Source organism: Cinclus cinclus, chromosome 4, assembly GCF_963662255.1.
Source record: "Cinclus cinclus chromosome 4, bCinCin1.1, whole genome shotgun sequence".
NCBI lineage: Eukaryota > Metazoa > Chordata > Aves > Passeriformes > Cinclidae > Cinclus > Cinclus cinclus.
The window spans coordinates 44,309,759-44,332,742 of NC_085049.1; the positions used below are offsets into that span (position 1 = coordinate 44,309,759).

At 39.5% G+C, this 22,984-nt stretch overlaps 1 protein-coding gene across 5 annotated transcripts in view; it reads right to left on the reverse strand.

The window, feature by feature from the left end:
- The window catches only part of GRIP1 (glutamate receptor interacting protein 1), a 220,863-nt gene that overhangs the window by 61,371 nt on the left and 136,508 nt on the right, over positions 1–22,984 (reverse strand). For all 5 annotated transcript variants that reach the window (XM_062492005.1, XM_062492004.1, XM_062492003.1 and 2 more), the window contains exons 3-7: positions 18,159–18,294; positions 17,071–17,216; positions 13,636–13,719; positions 12,715–12,790; positions 11,295–11,440 (exon numbers count right to left, since the gene is read on the reverse strand). In XM_062492005.1, coding sequence (XP_062347989.1) covers positions 11,295–11,440; positions 12,715–12,790; positions 13,636–13,719; positions 17,071–17,216; positions 18,159–18,294 — 588 coding nt within the window. The remainder of the gene's footprint in view (positions 1–11,294; positions 11,441–12,714; positions 12,791–13,635; positions 13,720–17,070; positions 17,217–18,158; positions 18,295–22,984) is intronic.

Genomic DNA, 22,984 nt, shown 5'->3' on the forward strand with positions numbered 1-22,984 from the left:
CAAGTGCTGAGTACTAGATGGTGTAGTCTCACAGGACCAGTTTCAGATCTCATTCACATGGGTTTTGCACTAAAACACCATTAACTGAGGTCATATTGAGGCTAAGTATCTAAAAATATCCATACTTTGAAATCCATCCCTTTCAGCATAAATGTTCTGTGAAATGATTAATGAACCATTAACCTTACTGTAAAGGAATAAAAATCTGCATCCTATTTTAACCTCTGAGATTATGCCTGGTACAGGTGTTCCAGCAAATGACCTGAGGGACTCTTGGGTTTTTCCCCCTTGACCTGACCTGTCAAGCACAGTCCAGATGTCTCATACCCATGAAAAAAAGTCAAGAGGATGGAGTGGTTCAGTTTCAGGTTTTCTAAAACGCCTTCTCTCAGGGGAAGTCTTGGGAGACATTTAGTGTTTTCCTTTCCCTGGAATGGAGGCAGGACTGGTGCCTTTCTGCTGTTACTTCCTTAGAGATGGGTCCTTTTAAAGACAGATTTTGAGGTTCCAGCACAAATTCTCTCAAGTATAAGAAAAATCAGATCTGTCTCTTAGTCCTTAGTCTCTCAGATGACTGCAATGTCACTAACACAAATCTGGGGCTGTATTTTTTCTTAATTGGATGTTTTCCGATTACAGAGTTTCTCCTGCTTTGAAATGCATAGCACATACAGAAGATCCTTTTATCTCCACACAACTTAATTATCACCATTTCTATAAAACTTTCACCTCTGTACTCTGAATTTAAATACTGCAGCTACTTGCTTATTTTTTTTTTCAGACAAGCACAAGCCAGGATACCTCATTATCCTGTTGTTACCATAGTCTCTGTTGACCAGCATGCTAAATAACAGAGAAGTCAGATAACTGACCCACTTTCAGCTGACCAGAGGTATGAGCATGTGGTAGGGATGCCAATTCTCTTTCACGCTGCATTTCATGGTGTAGGTGTATCTGGATAGCCCTCATGTGAACTGGAAAGATTTGATCAATCTTTATTTCCCATCTTTTGCTAAGTGTCTGTGAGGGTTATTTGCTCCTTTGCTCTGCTTTCTTGAAGCCTGGATGGTGGACAGGAGTGATTATCACAAGAATCTTCTCCTTCCACTATGTGTCTTTAATTACTTATTAGAAGAAGCAAATTATCATATTTTTAGGAGGTAGAGACTGCTTCCTTTTGAGGATCTAAGCCCTTGAATTAGTATCTAAAATATTGACACCATGTACTTTGTAAAGAGATACTCACACAGACTAGCAAGGGTCTCCTTTAATGAATTCCTGTCATGAAATGCATTTTGTATTTCAGATTGTTCTCTTGCGATTGTATTTAGATTAACTGCATACAAATACAGGTTTCACCTTCCTGACAAGTCTTTGAAGACAAATTTTTCCACTACTCTCAGAACTCAGTAAAACAGAGTATTTTCATACATTAAGTGGAACTCCTCCCTGTTCCTAGTTATTTATGACAATTAAATTGTACCCTTTGTTTTCTGTTTCAGGGACATCTCATTTCACCTTTACAGTTTTTTTTCTCCCATACAAAGCAATGTTCATTAAGCTGCTTTTAATGAGGCCATAGTTTCAAAAGCACTTGAGATAAATTTTAATTGGACCTGTTAGAGTAATTTGTAACTTATATGGTTCAGCTAAACTCCTTTTCTCTTTAGGGATGATCAAGAAGTTTGTAAAGAAAGAAATAAGATTTATGTAAGATTTATGAAATCCTTGTAAAACATGACATCTCCCTTCTGCAATCACCTATTAGCAAGACAGCTATTAAACTGCAGCAGCAAATCACAACCAGACAGAGAAAAGACATCGGGCAAATAGGGCAAAGATAAGGGCAAATAGCCTTGGGAATCATGGAAATCATACTTTTCTGATTAAAACATCTTGTTTTTAATTGCTTGTAACTTACAACTTCGCAGCAGTACAAATATTTAGTGTGATTTTTTTTTTTCCCAATGGCTAGTTTTTTCAGACTGTACTTTTTTCTCTCCCCTTAGTTATTTTAGCTGAAACAGGTCATTAGAAAAATACATAGTTTGCCCCACCTACCCTGCCCCTCCCCCTGAAAATTCTATAGACTTTATATGGAAAATTCATGCTCCCTATGTGTCTTCTCTACCTGACAGATCTGGCACTGGGAATCAAGAACTAAGAAGAGGGGAGAGAAAGACTTTTTGGGCAAGAAGGGGAGGAACTAAGGTGAGCAGGTTATTGATCTGTAAAGCAGCTGCAGAACAAGAAACTTGGGAATGGTTTGCTAAGAGACAGGCACAAGAGAAAGGGCTAAAGAAGGACAGGAGTGTAAACTGCAAAAGGTGTTTAAAAGCGGGAAATCAGCAGTGTGAGAGAAATGTGTTGGAGAATTACCTAAACTTACTTGGCAAAAGACAGCAGAAAAAACTGGGCTGTAAGGAGAGGGAATAGCATGTTAGGGATTTAGGACCTTCTAGAAAAGACGACTCAAACTGGGTCACCAGAGAAAGGAAAAATTAAACAGCTAGTGGGAAAAAGACAGTAATGCAGCTCAGAACCAGGCTAAGAACAAAGAATGGAAGAAAGAAGCATCAGGCCTCCATGAAATAGACAGGGATCAATCATGTGCAGGACAGCTGGTCTGATAACACTGTTAACAGAGAGCAAGCTGGTGGGCTTAATGGTTCTCACTCTTTTGAGGAACTATTCTGGTATGGATGTCAGAATCTTTTAGTTTTTCTGACAGAGAAACCCAGGTAATGGTACATAAACATGAGCCAATGCTCTTAAGGATATAAGCTTACACAGGTACCAGTGAGCAACAAACTGAGAGCTGCTTATGCAACCCAGTGGTACCATTCACTGGAAAGAAAAATCTGTTTTCTTAAAAGGCCCCATTCCACACCTCTTTCACTGCTTAGCAGTCCTCACAATGAAACGAATGTCCTACCCATAGGTGAAAGTCCCAAAGGTTTTGAGGAACAGCAGTGAATGAGATGGGTAGGAGGTGTGTAAAACATAAAGAGGGAATTCCAAGGAAAATAAGGTTATGTAACATGGGAGGGAACACCTGACTGCTATTTCTAAGTATCAGATTGTTATCACAATTTCTGTAAAGGCTGAAGGGACCAACAGCATTGGTGAACAACTGCAAGCATTTTTGTATTTCATTGTAACAGCCAGCAGCTCTATCTCTTGATCACACAAAATACTGACCAATCAATAACTGGTTTTTGAATTTCAATTTGAATTTGAATCCAGCCCAAAAAGCTGTATATTTTAAAACCATAATGCCTATTTACCTTAGGTTTCCATGCTACCCCATTTATATCAAGAGGTGTTAAAAAATGTATTTATATTTCCTTTAAAGAAGATGAGTAGATTAAAACAGGTAAGGAAGCATGAACTTATGACAAACTGGTTGATATCAATCATCTTACAGGCTCACAATGAGACTATGTGAAGCCTGCACATCATATTTAGTAGCAGCATGAGAGACGAAGGGTTAAAATGAATAACCCATTCTTCCTGTTGTAAAAGAGCAGTCCTGAAAGACAGAAAACATGCTAGCAGAAAAAAATCACAAGACTCAGGTTTCTCATGCCAAGGGTAAATCATACCCCACACCAGATGAAATCACAGGACCACAGAACAGCTTGGGTTGGAAGGGTCTTTAAAGATTATCTAGTTCCAGCCCACCTGCCATGAGCAGGGATTCATTCCACTACATCAGGTTGCTCAGAGCCCCATCCAACCTGGTCCTGGACACTTTCAGGGATGGGGCAGTCACGACCTCTCTGGGCTACCTGTTCCAATGCCTCACTACCCCTAGAAGGATTTCTTCCTTCATCTAATATCTTAACCTACTTCCTTTCAGTTGGGAGCCATTCTCTCTTGTCCTGTCACTACAAGCCCTTGTAGCAAGCCTCTCTCCATCTTTCTTGTGGGCTCCCTTCAGGTACTGGAATGCCACAATTAGGTGATCCCAAACCCTTCTCCTTCTCAGGCTGAACAAACCCAACTCTCTCAGCCTTCCCTCATAGGAGAGGTGCTCCATCCCTCTGATCATCTTGGTGGCCTCCTCTGGACTTGATCCAGCAGGTCAGTGTCCTTCATGTGCTGGGACCCCAGAGCTGGATGCAGCACTGCAGGTGGGGTCTCACTTGAGCAGAGCAGTGCAGAGGGACAGAACCCCATCCTTCCCCTGCTGTCCACTCTGCTTTGGATGCAGCCCAGGACACGTTTGGCTCTCTGTGCTGTGAGTGCACATGGCTGGGTCATGTCCAGCCTCTCTCCTCCAGCAGCACCCCTGAGCCCTTCTCAGCAGGACTGCTCTGATCTGCTCATCCCCAGCCTGTGTTGATCCCAGGGTTTGCCCGCATCCATGTCCAGCACCTTGAACTTGACCATATTAAACCTTCTGAGATTACCACAAGCCCAGCCCCCATCCAGAGGGAACTTGGACAGGACTCTCTGGATGGCATCCCATCCTTCAGGTGTGTCCACTGCACCACTCAGCTCAGTGTCACCTGCCAGTTTGCTGAGTGTGCACTCGATCCTTTTGTCTGTGTCATTAATGAGGATATTAAATAACACTGGTCCTCTGAGGGACACCACTTGTCACTGATGCTCACTGGAACTCTAAGCCATTAACCACTACCCTCGGGATGTGACTGTCCAATCAATTCCTTATCCGTCTAACAACAAGCCATCCACTGAATCCATCTCTCTCCAGCTGAGAGCAAAAGATGCTGTGGGAGACCATATCAAAAGCTTTACAGAGGTCCAGAGAGATGACATCTGTAGCTCTTCCCCTGTCCACTGATACAGTTAACTCCATCACAGAAACCCAACAGGTCAGCCAGGCAGGACTTGCCCTTGAAGCACCTCCCTGTGCCTTGCCACAACTTGCTAGCACTACAAAGAGAAAAGTTATTCACTGTATATATCCACGGCTGACTGTCAGTTTATACTGGTGTCCCTGATGCAGGCATCTGGCACCAACAGCAGAACACACCATGTGTTGGATAAACAAGTAAACCGAACAGTAAGATGCGACTAACATGCCATAGCACGTGGATTTAAATATCTGCTCGGTGAATGTGAATCACTCATTAGCCTCCACAAGTAACAAAAAAAATTCCATGTATTTTACCTAGTGATACATCTATGAGTTGATATTTCTGGAACTGTTAGAGTTATGTCTGTGTCATCTGCTTTAAGAAAGATCCAGTACAGATGGAATGACCTTGGGACTCAGAGGTTTTATCCTTGAGATCTGCATATTGCCTGAAGCACTCAAACTGTGTCAGGAGTAGGGCCTCAGGAAAAAACACCAGGAAATTAATAACTTTGCATTTAGATAAGGATCTGGGCAGTGCCTTCAATAAGCCTGTGGTCACACACTGAAGACAGAAATAAAATTCAAAATGAATAGCTGCATAAAAAGGTTATTATCTCTGCTGTGGCTCTTGTGACTGTACTGCATGCACACCTCTCTGGACAGTGGCTGAGCAGACAATCTCACTTCTGACATTTCCCAAGTGGAACACTCAACATTTCGACTTCCAGTATTGTCTTGTAATGTAACTTGTGTATGTGTCTGTGTAGCAGTATTTAAAGTAGAGTAATGTTTCAATTAATATAGCTATTATGACCTTTGCTTTGCACATTAATTTTCATTCTATTTGTCTCAGAAGAAACATAAGACAAAAAAATGTCTTCAAAGTTTTAAGCAACTAATTCATACTTAGAATTTCAAGGGATCTAAACCTATTGCCCTGTGATAGCCAGGAGACCTGAAGTTGCAGTCAAATGCTAGAATATGCTATCTGTTCTGTCAAAACCCTATATGAGACAAAGGAAATGTAAATTTAAAACTTGTAAAGCAACAGAAAGAAAAAGGCAGTGTGAATCTTACAGGGTTCCTGACTTTACTTCAGCTTTCAAGGTCTTGCAACACTTGTAAGGCTTATGAAGATCTTAAGTCAGCCCTTTGAGTCTCTGTGGGTCCTGGTCCTTTGGGCTTGTAAAATCTCTAGCTTTTAAGGGTCTCCACAGCTCTGGATGCACAAAGGTGATACTGCTGTATGGAACTTATGGGTCAGTCCATAAGTTCTTTCTTCTCTATTTCTCACTTTCCAAAAATTACTGAAAGTCTACACTAGACCACAGATTACCTCACCTGATCTTTAAACTGCGAATTTTCTCTACCTAGTGATCTTCCTGTTAGGGCAGAATTGTGAAAAGGCAATACAGATTTCTTTAAATATGCTTTCATAAGATAATTTCAGCATTAATTAATTAATTAATTACTTTAATAGGCAAACTTAAAGAGCCAGAAGTCTTGGATGAGGCTAGCAAAAATATTTACTAGCAAATGTCTGCATCAATAATCCCCCTTCTAGAAAATCCTATCAGTGTTAAACACTGAGTTCAGAAAATAGAGAGCGTTGCTCTAGTTAAAATCAAGCAGTTCTATGTCAGGGTGACTCTGGTAGATTTGCAACACAAAACAAGCTGACTATTTCTGTTTTGTAGAGAATGCTTACAGGGTGCCACATTTCAGCAAATCTATACTGGCTCAAATAGAGCAAGAAGTGTTAAAGAAGCCAGAGAAACATATGGAATTTGAAAGAGCAAGATGTTCCTTCACTCCTGATCACCACAGCATGGTTTGAACTAACAAACGTCCATTGAAGAGATAAGAGAGAAAGTTGTTGTGTCTCACAAGTGCAAACAACTAAAAAAAGCTTAATTTTCTGCCAAAGTTCTGGAAAAAGCTGTTAGTTTTGTTTAACTACAGTATCCTCGATTCAAAGATTGCCACAGCATGACCATCCAAGACTTAAAAATTAGGTTGCTCAAAAGATCATCAACAGCCATTTATGAAGTAGAGTTACTGTAAATCTTTGTTTGTAGCTTGTTATTAGTGTTGCATTCTAACTTTCACTACTATAACTCTAGCTGTGAGCAGTTAATTATGATACTTCATCTGAGCACTGCCTAACAGTGAGAATTTCAGTCTCCCCAACCTAACTTTATATCTCAGAATTAGTATTTTTTATTTCATTGCCACAGGAGAGGATTCAGGTTGCAAAATCATCTTGACACTGCTAGCTTCCACCTTGTCTCTACTTCTTGCATTTCTCAAAATGCAGGTGTAATCATAGGGCACAGAGAGCTGTACTATACAGACCTCTCCCACCACTAAGTGAAAATATGTGACCCACATGACCAGAAATGCTGGACACTTAAGGTGTAAGGATTGCAGGGAAAAATAAAGACCACAAAATCATGTGTAGCAGCAAATCACCATATCCATATCCTTTGCAAACACTGAAGTGCAGCATTATTAAAGCACCACAAAATTAAAAAACACAGGTAGTTTCCTTTAAAATCAAAAAGAAAGGTAAGCAATCACAGTACTTCAAGACTGGAGAATGTGTTTTGGAAAACAGAAAGACATTTGGACGACAGCACCCTCCACAACTTCAAATGTAACTTTTACCACATTATAAAATACTTTCTCAGAAATTAGGTTTTCCAATTTTCTTCAGGGATTATTTTAGTATTTTCAAACTCCTATTATGTCAAAGTCTTTTTGAAACTACACAGCAGTACACTTCACACATCAACCTGGAAATATTTTCAGCAGTCTTAAAAAAAAAAAAAAAAAAAAGAAATCTCTTCCAAAAAGCTGAATTGACAAGTTTGTTTACTGGGACCCAGCTGAGCAGGAGACTTCAGGATGTACTTAAGCAAGCACAGGTGTAACCCCAGAGAGTTCAACAGGAATAGCCACATCTCTTACATTATATACACCTGTGATTACCCTGCACAGAAAGCCTTGATGCTTTTTTTTACTCCATTTTGTCTAGGGTCCAGAAACAATAAAATGTACAAGCTTCCCAAGTGACCTCTTGAAGACTTCAGCTGGAAGAAGTAAACTTTGAGAAATACAGTACCTTTGAAACAGCTTATGCTTACAGGAGTAAAAAAAGTCTGTTACACACTACAGGACTGTAGTTGAGAAATAGTGCAGGATTATTTTCTTCATCTAGTAAAACCATTTCAAATCAGGTTCCAATTTCATGCTATCAGAATGTATTTTATGGCTCTTTCCAGTTCTGGCCACATGGTATGCTACTTTACAGGATATTACCATCCACTAGCAGATGAGAAGGTATTAAAGCAAATAGTACAAATATACAAATATATCTTTAGGAGTAATATATTCTAATATACTCTACTGAAAGCTTATACCAGGAGGACCCTACAAAACACACTAGACTTCTGTGTAACTTTTGGATTGTTTCTGCCCCCCGCCCCCCCAAGCAGGCTAGCCTATTAGTCCATTTTCCAGCATCAGTTATTGATGTCACATTACCCAATGCTTTTCCTTTGTTTTAGCCTATTTTCAAATTCACATCAACCCCTCAGACAGCATTACGAACAATTTAAGGGTAACATAAGAGTTGGGAAAAAGAGTAACATTTCTGTAACTCTTAAATTTCTCTTCACAACTCGTGTTCTCTTTCACATTACTCCCAACTTTGACTTTCCCACTCTTGAGCAGAACTAAAAGAAGATTCAAATCAGAAAAGGTTTCCTGGGTCAGGATTCAATGGATTAGGATGAATGATTTTTTGCCTTTGGACCACATAGTCACAGCATAACTGCACAAGAGAGCTTCTCAACAAAATCTTTTGTTCACACCACTGCAAATTGGGCACACGAACTGGAAAAAAATTCAAAACCTACTGGGGGCTAGGTAATATCTAAAAAAATCATGATGCATTAGATAGACAGTCTACTGGTTCCCTCTTTATTTCTTCTTGCAGACTTCGCTGGATCACCATACCCAGTGTTTAAATTCCTTTTCTTTCTTTCTTTCTGACTCCACAAGTCTCAGGCTTCTACCTCCTTTAATTTCTGCTGGATAACACATTCATTGCCAGAAAGGCAGGAATGATAAATCCAGATTTGGTGCTGAGAATAAAAGAGAATTTATTCAGAGAGAAACTGACACGAAGAGACTGATTGTAGGTGCTGCCCTTAGAGTTACAAGTGTGAAATTTTGTTGGGGGTTGACTTTATTCCTTTCCTCTCTGTGGAATCTTTTTCCCATTGACACGCCAAGAAGTACTGATGGCTAGGCTCTAGCACTGATGGCTAGTGACAGGGGGAGCTGTGAGATCAGGGGCAGGTAAAGGAGAGCTGGGGGCAGTCGCTCTCTCGCTCGTTTGGCTCTGGGGGAGCAGGGCCGCTGGAAAACCTCGCCCGCCATCCCAGCACCGGGTGCTGCCTCTGCTGCTGTTGGACCCCGCACCCCTGCCGGGACACCCTCCTGCCTCGGCCTGCCGCCTCCAAGCATCCTGCCGGAACACCGGGACCGACGCTGCCCCAGGGATCCGTGAGCAGAGCCTCTCCTCCGGCCTTCCCGTGGGGACACGGCCTCCATCGCCCCCAGCGCTCCCGCGGCCACGTCGGGATCAGCGCATCTGTCCCTGCCCCCGGGAGCTGCTGGCACTGACTGCCAGTGGGATGGGAGCTGCAGCACGGGGAAAGGAAAGGTGTGCACAGCCAGGAGAACTGCTGCTGGGGTCCTGGGCTGTTTGGTGGTAATGTCATAGCTGTTCTTGTTTTGTTCGCCTGGTTATATATATGTATATATATATATGCATATAAATATAAATATGTAAATATATATATATCTATATATACTCTAGTAAAGAACTGTTATTCCTATCCCCATATCTTTGCCTGAGAGCCCCTTAATTCCAAAATTACACTAATTCAGAGGGAGGGATTCATTGGCTCCATTTTGAGGGAAGGCCCTGCTCTTCCCTAGCACACCTGTCTTTTCAAACCAGGACAAATTTCCAACTAAGTTCTGTATCCTCCTGAACTGAGCTCTATCCAGACAGTACTGAAAATAAGGTTCCTGCCTTGAACACACTGCAGTTTAGGTCACAACAGAGTATTTCATCATATGGTCTCCTCCTTACACAAACCTGAAAAGATTTCCAAAAGCTCCTCAGTGAAATGGAGGCTGACTCTCCCCCTGGGGTATACAAGGAAAATGGGGATGGGAGTTTTCTCTGAAAGGAAAATTTGCTGGGAACTTTGTTTAAGGCCAGGGGTTCATTTTAGAAAAAGTGGAGTAGAAAGAATATTGATTTAACTGTGATGACAGATGAGGTTTGGTCATCCATCATCTTTCAAAGAAAAAAGAAGAAACAAATGAAAACACCTAAATTCTAGTTCTCCTCAAAAGCTAGAGCTCATCTGAGCTGTCTCCACCTTTCTGGACATGAAAGGTGGTACAATGGTCCATCAGGCCTGCCAGACACTACACAAACCTGCCACTTCAGTCCTTGACAGTTAAGTAAACAGAGACATATACTGTAATAAAAACAGGGACATCTGTGTCTCAAAGAATAAAGAGGGCTGCTCCAGAATAAGCAAATATCTGACATTATTCTTTTCAGTATTAATCTTTTCCAAGGCTTTGAAGTTTGACAGTGCTATTTCACAAATCCCTAGGAGGCTGCTTTTCTGCTAGGCTAGGAACCTGACTGTGGAACTGAGCAGGAAAAAAAGTGAAAAATCCCCAAACAGAGAAGGAATATTTCAGGCTGACTGGTGAGTATTTCTGTTTCTTGCTGCTATGAATTTTCTGTATCTTGAAAAACTTGGGGGGATATGACAATTTCCAAAACAAATGGAAACAAGTCAATTCCGAATCTCTTGTTAAAAATCATCTGTTCTACTTTACTTCCCAAAAACCCTTCCATATTTTCAATGAGTTCAATCCAAGTTTGTATAATGTAAGCTCATTTTTCAAGCGATGATTTGCCGCCTTTGTATTTCTTAAGAAATTTTCTCTCCTCTATTCTTTTCTCTGTGGCTTTTGACTTTTTAATTATGTCTTGTCCAACTAGCAGCACTGGCAAAAGGCAAAAAAATTCTTGTTAGATCAAGTATTCCCCTCTTTCATGTGACATAGAAATGTTTACACTCCATTAACCTTTATTATAAACTAGTCACTGGAAAAGTTACTTTACTAGAATCCACACTATGGTTTCAGTCTACAAACCACAGAATGCCAGAATGCTAAATTACAGTAAAATACTGCTCACCTCCTTATGAACCCAAGATTAATGATATGATGCAGGAGGGAATAGCTGTGCTACTAGGAGCATAACAGGTCACAATCACTTCTAAAATAGCTCATGGAGAACAGACAGTGAAACATCACAGATGGCTCCCAGTACTACAGCCCCACTTCCCATCTCACAACCTACCCATCACTGAGACATCATATTCAACCAGCAGAGTCGCCTCCTGTCCACATTGTTTGAGAATACTCATGGCTTCAGCATGTGTTGTTCCCAACAGTCGGATTCCATCAACACTCAGCAGCCTGTCCCCAGGTTTGATTGTGCCCTCTCTGAAGGGAGAATGAAGGAATGATCTTTGTTAGTGTAAGATAAATTGATTAGGAGATAATACCATTTTCATGCACAGCAAATCTCTTGCACCCTCCCTGACATCCATCCCTCTTACCTTAACACTTAACATTTACTTTGACAGTGAGAATGATCAGAGGGAGCAGTGGGAAGGAAATTGCTTTAATTGGAAAGTCAGTGACTGGAAAACAGCTTACCGCACAGTGAAATAATCAAGTCACATTAAACTGCAACTAAGTATAGCTTCTGCTCAACATATGCTTTCTTTCTGCCTTGTCCACACAACTCTTTTTTCATACATACATAAACACATCTTCCTCCAATATTTTCTTTAAAATAAACATGAGGTGCAAACACACAGGTGCTGAAACAGACTGCAAAATATGAATGTCCATTTATTGATTTTCTTTAAAATATCTTTTACTAGCATAATTCCATTTTTCCTTTCTTCCTACCTAGAGGTAATTCAGCTCTAAATCTAAAATACTGTCACATTGGCATATCTCATAACCTATTCAGAATTATAATAGAAAATTAAATACTAACACTGTCAACTTAAGCATCATGGAGAAAAACAAGGAAACCAGGGGACGAGGGAGAAAAGAAAGTGAGGGAACGAAAGAAACATTCTCTTGAAAAATTTTCTTTTCCGTTAATATTTCCAAGGTCAAAAATGTCAGCACAGGCTACAGATATCGGTATACTTTAAAGAAACTGCCCTTTGAGTTTCTTTAATGGTTTAAGGACCAAATGCCATTTTTGAAAATACAGTTTGTACATAAAGTGAATATTCTTTCTTTATATATATGCAAAACGGTATTATATAAAAATATGGTGAAAACATAACCTGTAGTCAGATGTTTTCTAGGTAAAGTTATGTGTGATCTCACATACAGATATGTACAGAAAACAGAATAATACAATGCTCAAACTTATCACAGTATTATTCTGAACTGCAAGAGAAAAAGACTGTGGTGTTAGAGTATAAAATGCATAATTAAGAGCTACATCAGTTGTCTGAAGAAAGAAAAAAATGTGATCTGCCCTACTGCAGAAATTATTGTGAGCCTCTGTGTTTGTCCATTAGTATTGTGGCAGTTGTTATTTCTATTACAACAATTAAAGACAAACCCTTGAATTTCAAAGGACTGTATTTAAATGCGTCTGTTTCACTCAAAATCCTAACTTCTGTCCCAAATAATTCACCTTTCTCTATTTCTCTTTCACATGAACTCCAGAGAAAGATGAATTGTACCTGTCAGCAGGCCCTCCAGGTCTGACACATGTTATTACAACAGGACGAGATTTATTTCTGTCATCATGTGCTCCACCTAGAAAGTAAAAAGTCAGAGAAAGTATACCTTCATTTTATGCTTTTTATGCAAGCTCATTTCCAAAAGGCAAGCTTACATCTTGTAGCAGGCACTTTCACAGATGGGCTAAAAAGATCAAAAAATGGCCAAGCCATTAATATGACCCTCCACTGAATTTTACCTAAATAAAATCAACTTACTCTATGTACAGACGAATCTTTAAAAACATTTCTATGGAAGGATTCTTATCAAATGTGTATTTTTTTCTTAAAACTTTTACTCTGAAAATGTGATCTCAGTGTGAATACACTGTTCTGCAATGTTTGCAGCACAGAGAAAAAAAATCTCTATGTATACTCAGAAGAATAAGTGAACACTAAGACATTTATGTACTAAATATAAAAGACATTTTCCCTGAAGAAAGTAATAATTCATTACTGGGGTGTATTAATTAACAGCTTCATCTTTTCTTATGATCTCCAAGTCAGTGATAATATTTTAGTTGTACAATTCAGACTACTAGCAGTATTAATCAAATCTCATGCCTTCATACTTCATGCAAGTACTACATGTAAATGTTTTTTAAGAACTATGATCTTCTTGGTGATTTCAGTGGTAGCAGAATCTGGTCTTATGTGACCAGAATTTGTCATGTTTCCTTGGCCTAGTTGACTACTTAAGGTTCTTCCATAAACAAAAATTAGAGCAGCTTATAAAAGCAATACATGAGGGTATGGAAAATGGAATATATCAATTTTTGCAAACTCTTAGCCATTAATCTTGACATTTTTCTGAGTGCTTAAAAAACTTACCACATTTTTTTAAACAAGAAAATACAGATTTCAAACTCAGCAATAACTCACCTCTTATTACAAATCCAAAGGTGTTTCCCTCTTTATGTAAAGTAACTTCCACAGTTCTAAAGATGAGACCTGATCCTTGTACAGCTAAAAGAAATAGAATCCAAACCTTAATGGTTATTATTTTTCTAATTATACACACAGATTTACATCTTTTCTAATTTAAGATATTGAGTCATACAATTGGAAATTTCCTATTACAGAACAGTCAGACTGAAGACCTCTAATTAAATAGAACTCATCTTCTTTTTGAGAGAATTTTGGGCTAGATACTTTGCAGAGTGACAATGGTTTGGAAAAAATACACAGATGCATTTAACAGATGAGTAATTTGAGTCTAACTGTTTAAATTATGGCATAATTTTGCTTTTCCTATAGTTACAGCAGGGTGCTCGAAAATATGGAATACACGGTGGGATAAAAATGAAAATTCTTAAGAGTACCTACTGAGCTGGCTGTTTAGCTATGAAAACATTTACTTTTGTGGCTTAGAAAGAAGACAATCAAGATTTTTGGGGAATTTGTCTGATCTCAGGTTACTAGATTACAATATAATGCATTTTATTATCGTAAGGATTTTTTTTTTTTCCAAAATGTAGCATGATCCCTCATAATTGGTGAGTTAGTAAAAAAAGTTCTTTGGCTAGAATTCTAGTTGAGTCAGTATTTTCTCTGCAAGTACGAAAGAATTGATGTATAGCTGGACTAGGAGGTGAGAAGCCTAATGCACAGACCAATGCATTTGGGTGTGATAATCCACTTTACAGAATTTGAAACCACTGCTGTTAAGAGACCAGCAGACGGGTTGCTATTAGCTTTTACAGGAACACTTTGGCAGGGTCTAAGAACTCTCTTTTCCAATGGGAAAAGGACTCTGTGCAAAATCACATGCACTCATACTTTCCATCTTCTAGTCAAACACTGCAAACAGTATAAACACATATAAAATTAAAAAAAAAAAAATCAAAACCAAACCAACCCAGCTCTATAAAATACATGCTCCGTGAGTGGCAGAACTCATGAAAACTTGTGTTATTTAATGTTCCTGTCTGCAATAACCAGAGTTTCCCTGTCAGGACACCCTGAGGGGGCAGAGGATGCCACAGGCTAGCCTGTGTGTGCTGCCAATCATGAAAGGCACCAGGAATAGCAGAGGGACCTCAGTGCTCTCTCTCTCAGGACTCCCCTGCTTGCAATTCACCCCAGTGTTTATTTCTGGAGATGCACTCTATGTAATGTACTTTTCTGGGAGCTTTTCATACCCTATAAAAAATTTACTGCAGGGAACCAGGAGAGCCAGCCAGTGAAATTACATAAATCTAATTTCCTTAGGAAAACAGGTGAAAGACGGCCCTCTAGAGCGCTGCTCTGTGCTGCAGTAATTCCTGCTGCAGCTTGAAGATCACAACTGCGTTACTGAGTCCATGTGGTTGTTTTCTTTTCAGTTAGAAACATTTTACTGACTAAAAAATTGAATTATGAGGAGAAGACTACTGTTGTCTTCATTCCTATTGGCAGGAAGTGGCCTTGTGGAGAGCTCATGATGAATCCACACTTTCCCATTTGTTTGGTGTGGGGAGAGGTGAAACTCACAGCTCAGCAGTGAGGAATGGCAGCAGCGTCCTTCCTCCTGGGAACAGCCACTCAGCTGGCTGTCCTTGCACACCAGCCTCAGCCTGGTGTGGGGAAAAACTCCTTAACCCTTGCAACAGCAAAAAGCAGACCTGAGACAGGCACTGCTCACCTTCCAGTTTTAAACACTGAGGTGGCTTGTTCTGAAAACAGCAGCTGGATGCTCCTGCTGCGAACACTTCAGAAATGGAAGGAAGCACTAGGGAGTGGGATTACCAGTCTCAGCCAAATGTAATCAATCATTATTAAATTATTGACATTTCCTGGCTCTGAAACTATGACAATCCTCTCTCTGAGGGAGCAAGCATGGGAGCAACAGTAGAATTCCATTACGTATGGGGCCAGGAAGGAAGTGCCAGGACTTCTCCACATGACTTACTGTAAAACTTGCATGTTTAACAGAAACAGCTTGCTCAGTAGTTAATAGAAACAACTAGACTGCTAATTATCTCCAACTTTATTATCTATGCTTGTATGAAGAGGCTAGAAATTCCAAGGACTTAAAGAAAAAGTTACAAATGCTGTTGTAATTTAGTGTGTCAAAATCCAGTCTCAGCAAACAAGAATGGCACATATGCCAAAAGAGGATGAAAACCAAAAAAAAAGCCTGGTTGAATAAATGCACAACAAATATTGCTGGTAAAACAACTACATCTGCAGCAAAATAAGTCTGAACTCAGCTGATTACTTCAGATACTGTGCTTCAGAACATGAAGTTCCCTCACCACAAGTGAATACTAATCAACAGAGGATATTCAACATTTTTTAATGGGCTTGTCAGGAGGTCCTAAAAAAACCCCAATATGTAACTAGATTAACCCTCCAGCTGCTAGAAAGCAGTGGGGAAGTTCATCAGCTTCTGAGAACCAAGGACAGTGATGGATTGTTTTGGATTCTATTGCAAGGAAACTCTTTATTTAAGGAGACAAGAGTTTCCCAGCTGGCACCTGAGATTCTTCTGGCCAGACACCAGGAAACCACATCTTCTGCCCTCCAGCAAGCAGTATGAATGAGCACACACTCTTTCAAGGGTGTACCTGGTGCAGCCCCTTGGTGCAGTCAACCACCTGACACTCCTTCACTTCAGGTCCCAGCCAGTTTCTCTGGCTTTCACTTCATACCTGACAGACTTGATTCACACTGATTTTGTCCTACAGACACACTGTTACAGGCACAAGCACGTAAAGACAGAGCAAAGGAGAGGCAAGGAAAACATTCAGTAATACTCTGCAACTTTGGTGTGAACATAAACTTGTATTTTGAAGAAAATCCTCCTCAGTGAAAGCCCTTGTTTCAGTCACGCATTTCTTGCAAGTTCATGTATCCTTATGGACCACCCCACTGGGTCTTCTGCTCTAGAATTGAAATCTTGCCTAAATGTGGTGTCAGAAAAGACTAGAAAAGTCCCAAAAGATGTTGTTTACCTAGGAGAGAGGGATGGTGATGCACATGGAGAGAAGAAAGCAAAAAGCAGAGGCAGATACTCACTGATCTCATCTCAGAGGATCTTACAGAAAAAAAGGAGGATTTGCTTTCCCTGGAATCTACTTAATCTACTTTCCAGTATTCAAAACTGCAAAGAAGCAAACAAAAATCCCCAAACAAAACCCAACAAAACAACCAAAACCTACCAGTTCTTTTGTACTGCTTCAATGCTCTGTGATAAGCCACAGGAAAAAATAAAATTAAGAATAGAAAATTTAAAAACAACCACTACTAAAATGACTATTACCAATCATGCCCATCTCACTGTTGACTGAGTCTGCTATTCTGCATAGGTTTTCAGTTTGTTTTGCAAATACTTACAGACTGGAGGCAGCTCATACTCCACTTCTAACACAACCCTTTCACCAACATTCTTGAGCAGGCTGATGATCTCATCATGGCGAAATTTGGTCAGGTTGATTCCATTCACAGATTTGATGTAGTCCCCTACATCCAGCTGGTCACTCCTAGGGAAAAGTACATGCTCCTTTTGTAAAAGACAGATCCGATGAACCAAACAAAATCCTTTAAATTACAGTTTAGTGATTCTAAGAATTTTTTTCCCATGAATCTAGATTAAATCAAGTTGATTTTTCTAACAGAAAGTGGCATTTTAAGATCTTAATCTGCACTAGCTAGTTAAATATTAAAATAAGAATATTATTGCTTTATTCTCTCCTGAGGTATAAAACCAGCTGTACAATAAAGAATGATTTGATGGTTTGGACATAGGATCTGGGAAGTCATCTTCTTCATGTCCCCATCCTTGTCTCTCTCTTTGCAAAGTGTCCAAATAAAATTTTGTTTTGGACATTGGTTGCCTTCGCAGCTAACATCATATCAACAGGAGATGGGCCAAGGCCAAAAGTATATGTTCTACTCAGTTACTTGAGATGATTTAGCTCAACTCTTATCTTTTGGCTTGTCTCACTCCTGATTAAAAGCTTTTTTCTTTCCACTGCAGTAGCAAGCAAGGTATCTATGACTTTAGAGTCTTTTTAATCTCAAAGCTGTCTAATAAAGAGTTAAAAGAAGAATTAAATTATGGTAGCACTATCCTTCTTTTTTCCATTTTGGTTTTTTTTCCCCTCAATATGTTATGTTACTTCTCTCAAATTTTTGTTCAAAGACAAAAAAATAGAAAAATAAAACATATATATTTTAGAAGAAATATCATGAGTCTTGTGACAACTTTCAAAGATCTTGTTGGTATTTCTAGTTTTTATCAAAGTAGCCCTAAGCAAAAAGAAAGACCAGCTGTTGCCGTTTCCCTCTGAGGCTCTCCAGTGTGATGGGCTGCCATTATAGATGCATCAGTCACATATTTTTTAAGTGACCTTTCTGATGCAGTACATATTTCTCAAGCAATCACATCTTATATTGCATTTTGTAGCTTGAGATGCAGTTACCTAGCAGCAATTCCTCCTTGACGAAGGTTAGATACTCTCGGTTTCCCATCCTTGTCGATGCCACCCGATACTGTGAGCCCTAGGGTGGTGCCTTCTTTTTTCATTAATTCAACTATGGTTGAGCCCTTGAATTCCTCTGTTGAAAGAAAATTATTCACATTATTACAATTTAAGTAGCAACACAGATGTTGCCTTTCTAATATGACACTTTCTTCCCAAGAAAATCATTCTGTGTTAGTAAGGAGTAACATGTACACCTGGAGATCTTTTTATGTTAAAATTCACAAGTTCTGTCCACAAGCCTCTGCATATAGATAAAGCTTGAGCCATATGTTGTTTAAAAGGTTATTAAAAATTACACCAATGTGCTAGTATACTATACAGAGCCCACAGATATGAAGTCTGGGAACACTTATAGCTAAAGATAGTTGTCTCACATTTTAAAAAGCAATCTTTTCTCATTTTCTGCTCTCTACCTCTGACCTCTGTTTTATAATGCATTTCAACTGATTAAATAGAAGGATAAACCACACATTGATACAACAGAACTACAATTTTAGGTTCAGGCTCACTTTGAGGTCACTAGCAGATGTCAGTGTGAATAGGAACAATTGAATTTAACAAGAATCCAGACAGAGATACTTCAGATCTTAATAGGTTTATTCCTTATTTTTACATAAATACAACTCCATTGTAACTCTCGCAGAACAGGTGTAAAGTGAAGGGCTTTCATAGTGATTAAGTGTACATAAAATTTCTCTCACGTGCTAAAACACTCTCTTCTGCAGTTTCTCCATTATTGGAAATTGGCAAGTTAATTCCACAGACAACAAAGGCAGATCACATGCAACAAAAAGCCTCAAACTTTCAAAAAATATGTCCTTGCTGCACATGGGTGGATAATAAGATAAAAAAGTAACCTACATATGCAGTTTCAGCAGGACTGCAACTATTTGGAAAGCCACATGTCTACTGTTTCCATTCAGGGAAGATCTAGTAAAACCACCAGCTGCCCAGGTATTCTGGAAAAATACATGAAATCCTAAGATCCACTAAAATCCTGGAAGGGTCATTGATCCCAGGATCATCCTTTTCAGTACTAATACATAGCTTTTAGGTGAATTGATCAGACACAAACATCATATATTCACTGTAAACAGACAGTATGTCTGCACTGCACTAGCAAGTTTGCTGTGGCAGCATGAGATTTAAAGGTGAAAAGCCACCCAAAAACCTGCAAGGTCCTTGTACATATTAAAATGTTCACCAGTAAGTGTGGAATTACCACTGTACAAATAGCAGCCAGCCTCTATCAAGATCATTCCACATTACTGTGGAGATGATGTAACATATTTTCACCTTACGATGAGGAGCTGCTGCCCTGAACAAGAACTGCCAAACCACCACCATTACCTCTGTATTTGAGGAAATGGTGGCATTTAGAAGAAATCATTCAGAAGAGACTCCAGTCCTGGCACACAGGCTTGTAATCATTGGTAGTACTTCTAATAGGATTAGCTGCTGAAGCTTTTTCTGATGTGGCATCAGCCTGTGCTCCTGCTAGTTTCTAGATGGCTGACAGGCTCTTCTATCTTGTCCAGCTGATGATGACCTCACTGCAGTTATTCACATTTTTACCATTATACAGCATGACTTACACGCTTGGACAAGAATTCCTCTATGTTTATAAGGCTTCCACTGCAATAAAATTCTGCAATGCATTCAGCAACACAGGTTGTCAGAAGCAGACAGTAGCACAGCTAACCGGCATGTTCTCCAACTTGGCTGACACCAAACCACCATTTGGTACCATCTGGAAGCTGTTGGGCTTCCATAATATTTGTTCACATCTGGCCTTTCTGACAGTTCAGAAAGAACAGATGTGATTACCTGCTTTTGAACATGGAGACATGTTGCATAGCTGTGGAGATACTATGGACCAAAATGCTGCTTTCAGTTTTATAAAAACCTGTAAGTATTCATAACGAATACAAGAGTTAGTCATGGTACTTACTAACCAAAGATACTGTACATTGGCACCCATGATGAAACCTCAGGTGCTCTGCCAGCATGTGACACGTTTATTCAGGGTTTACTCAAACACAAGATCTGGAGTCAAAAGGAAAATCTCTCTTCCCACCTCCCAAACTGAATCCTCCTTTGTAATTCTCAGTAGTACAATCTGGCTTTCAATAACCATCTAAGATTTATTTTATTTTAAACAAATACTTTGCCACAATGACTATACAGGACATAAACAATGGAATGCACTGCAATGCAATGCCTAATCTTTTGCCATAGCATAATACTGTCATGTGTTTTTGAACTTTTACATAGGTTCTGAATTTGCAATCCAATGCTGGGCAATACTCTGCTGCCCGAAGTACATGTGGAACAGATGGTCCAAGCAGTGTTTTAAGCAGGCTAACAATTACACTATTCCCTTCAACTACTGGTATGGAAAGTGATGATCAGGCTGGTGCCTTCTCACATCTATTATGACAAATTTCTGTTTGCCTCTGCCAACAGAACAATGACTTCTAGGCACTCTTCCTTGGCTGGTAGGAGGGAAAGATGTACCAGCACTGTAAGGGAGGGGTGGTGTGAAGTGCTCATTGCACACTGACAAATAAGGTCATCTAGGGCATGCACAGTAGTTTCATTAGGCTTGCTGCTCTGAAGGATTTTGTAGCTTTTGTTGTACATAATCATATCAGGAAGAAATTGAACTACCTAAGCTGATTTTGCTTATAAGAGACTGTTATCCCTGCAAGTGCTTTGAACCAGGCCCATTTGATACCCTCATCATTGTTTTTCATCTTCACTTTCTTAAATCACACGATTACTGTTCTTATAATGCTATATATGACATGCTTACTCATCTGCACTGCTTTGGCATTATTATTACAGACTAATCCCACTGGAGTATTATTGAAATGCCCAATATCATAACAACCCTTCATTTCCAATCCAACACGCAAACATATCTGTATGTGCTATTCCCCAACTAATGCAAGGCCAGTCTCTATTTCCTAGTTAAGACAATGCTATGTTACAATTTGAGGGTAAAAAATCATGTATCACCTCACTCATAATTCATTACTTATGCCAACCAGCAAACTCCTAATTACTTAGAAGTTTCTGAAGTCTACATGTATTCCCACACTGGTAATAATATTAGCATAGTCAGCATCAGAAGGGAAAGCACAGAAGTTATTTCCAGACATCTTGTGAATTCACACTGGGACTTGCCTTCCCTCAGCCTATGGAGGGGAGGGTCTTGGGCCTGCCTCAGGACTTCCATTGCTTCCTGTTGCAGGGACAATCCCACGTACATGTCTGTCCATGCTGCACCAGCCACTCAACAACTTTCTTGGCATCCACCTACCTCTGGCATGGGATTCAGGAATCCCGCTGAATCCTGGAGATGGCTCAGCAAGGGCAGCACAAATATGCACACTTTTACACACACACAGACGTAAGATGAAAAAGAAAGGTTTCTACCCCAAAGAGCTTCCCTCAGATCTCCAGTTCTGTAAGCAGTAGCATTCATAGCAGCGGAATTCTAAAGGAAACAGTACACTACTGCTGTCTTCTGAACTGCTGGTCTGGATGCTTCTCTCAGGCTTGCTGTTGCAGTATCATGACTGTGTGAGCCTGACTGGCAGCCGGGTCAGCTGGTGCATTAACACTATGACCTGCCCTGTAGCCTGGAGAACTGCAGGGATACGCAACATAGCACAAGAAGGCTTCAAAGAGAAAGCAGATGCTCAAATTCAAGACTGGCTAAATCTTACTGTGAGAGGGTGAATACATGGAACAACTTGCAGGTAGGTAAAATTGAAGAAATACCATGACTGATTTTTCTTCAAGAATACTAGCAACATAGTAAAACGTCTAGTATTTTTCACATGAGCAGACTTCTTGCCATTTTCTACTTTTTGGTGTATGTAAATAATATCTTTCAATGAATAAATAGAATGGAAAATAAATTCTCATGAGACTTATAAACCTGGAATATATCCATTTCTTCAAAAAGAAAACAAGAATAGATGACAGAAGAGATTTTTTCACAGAAAAATATTTGAAAGCTGAGAGAACTCTTAGTCAAAAGTTTTATCATTTATTTTCTAAATTACTACAATTTTATATCTTAATGTATATACTAAAGTAGAACTCAAAAATATTTGCCTTTATGTCAGATACTGAGTCCCTTCTGGAAAAAAAAAATCTTAAAACCTCTAAAAATGACTAAAATCTACACAATCTAGTCAAGTACTTTCTTCTATTCTCCATATTCTCCACCTAGTGAATAAGTTTAAGCGCAGTAGGAATAGGGCACATATGGAACTGAATATAAAAGTAAAAAAAAATAAAATTTGCTATTGATATTTTCCTACCAAAAACTATATATAATTAATAACTAAGTAATTGGTAAGTTTGCTGAAAATATAGTGAATGATGTCCTTGAATGGATTTTCCCTCGTATGTCAGCACAAATTCTGCCGAGAAAACATTTTGCTTTACATCCCAGTAGGCATCTCATAGCTTAATAAGAAATCACATAAAGTGAATTCTTTGGGAACAGATAGTGCAGACATCACATTCACTCAGTGTTTCAAGTCCTGTGGGTATGTGTATTTCTCTTAGTGTGACAAGAGGGATGTCAAGAGATGATGAACAGTCCATTCCTTGTTGCCCTTTTCCTGACTGGCTGTCACTAACTTCTAAAACACCTAAATTTCTGTCAAAAACAAACAAAACCACATCAGTGAGGAGAGTCTGAAGACATGAAGCTGGTCACAACTTGCCCTGTGGCCTCCCCT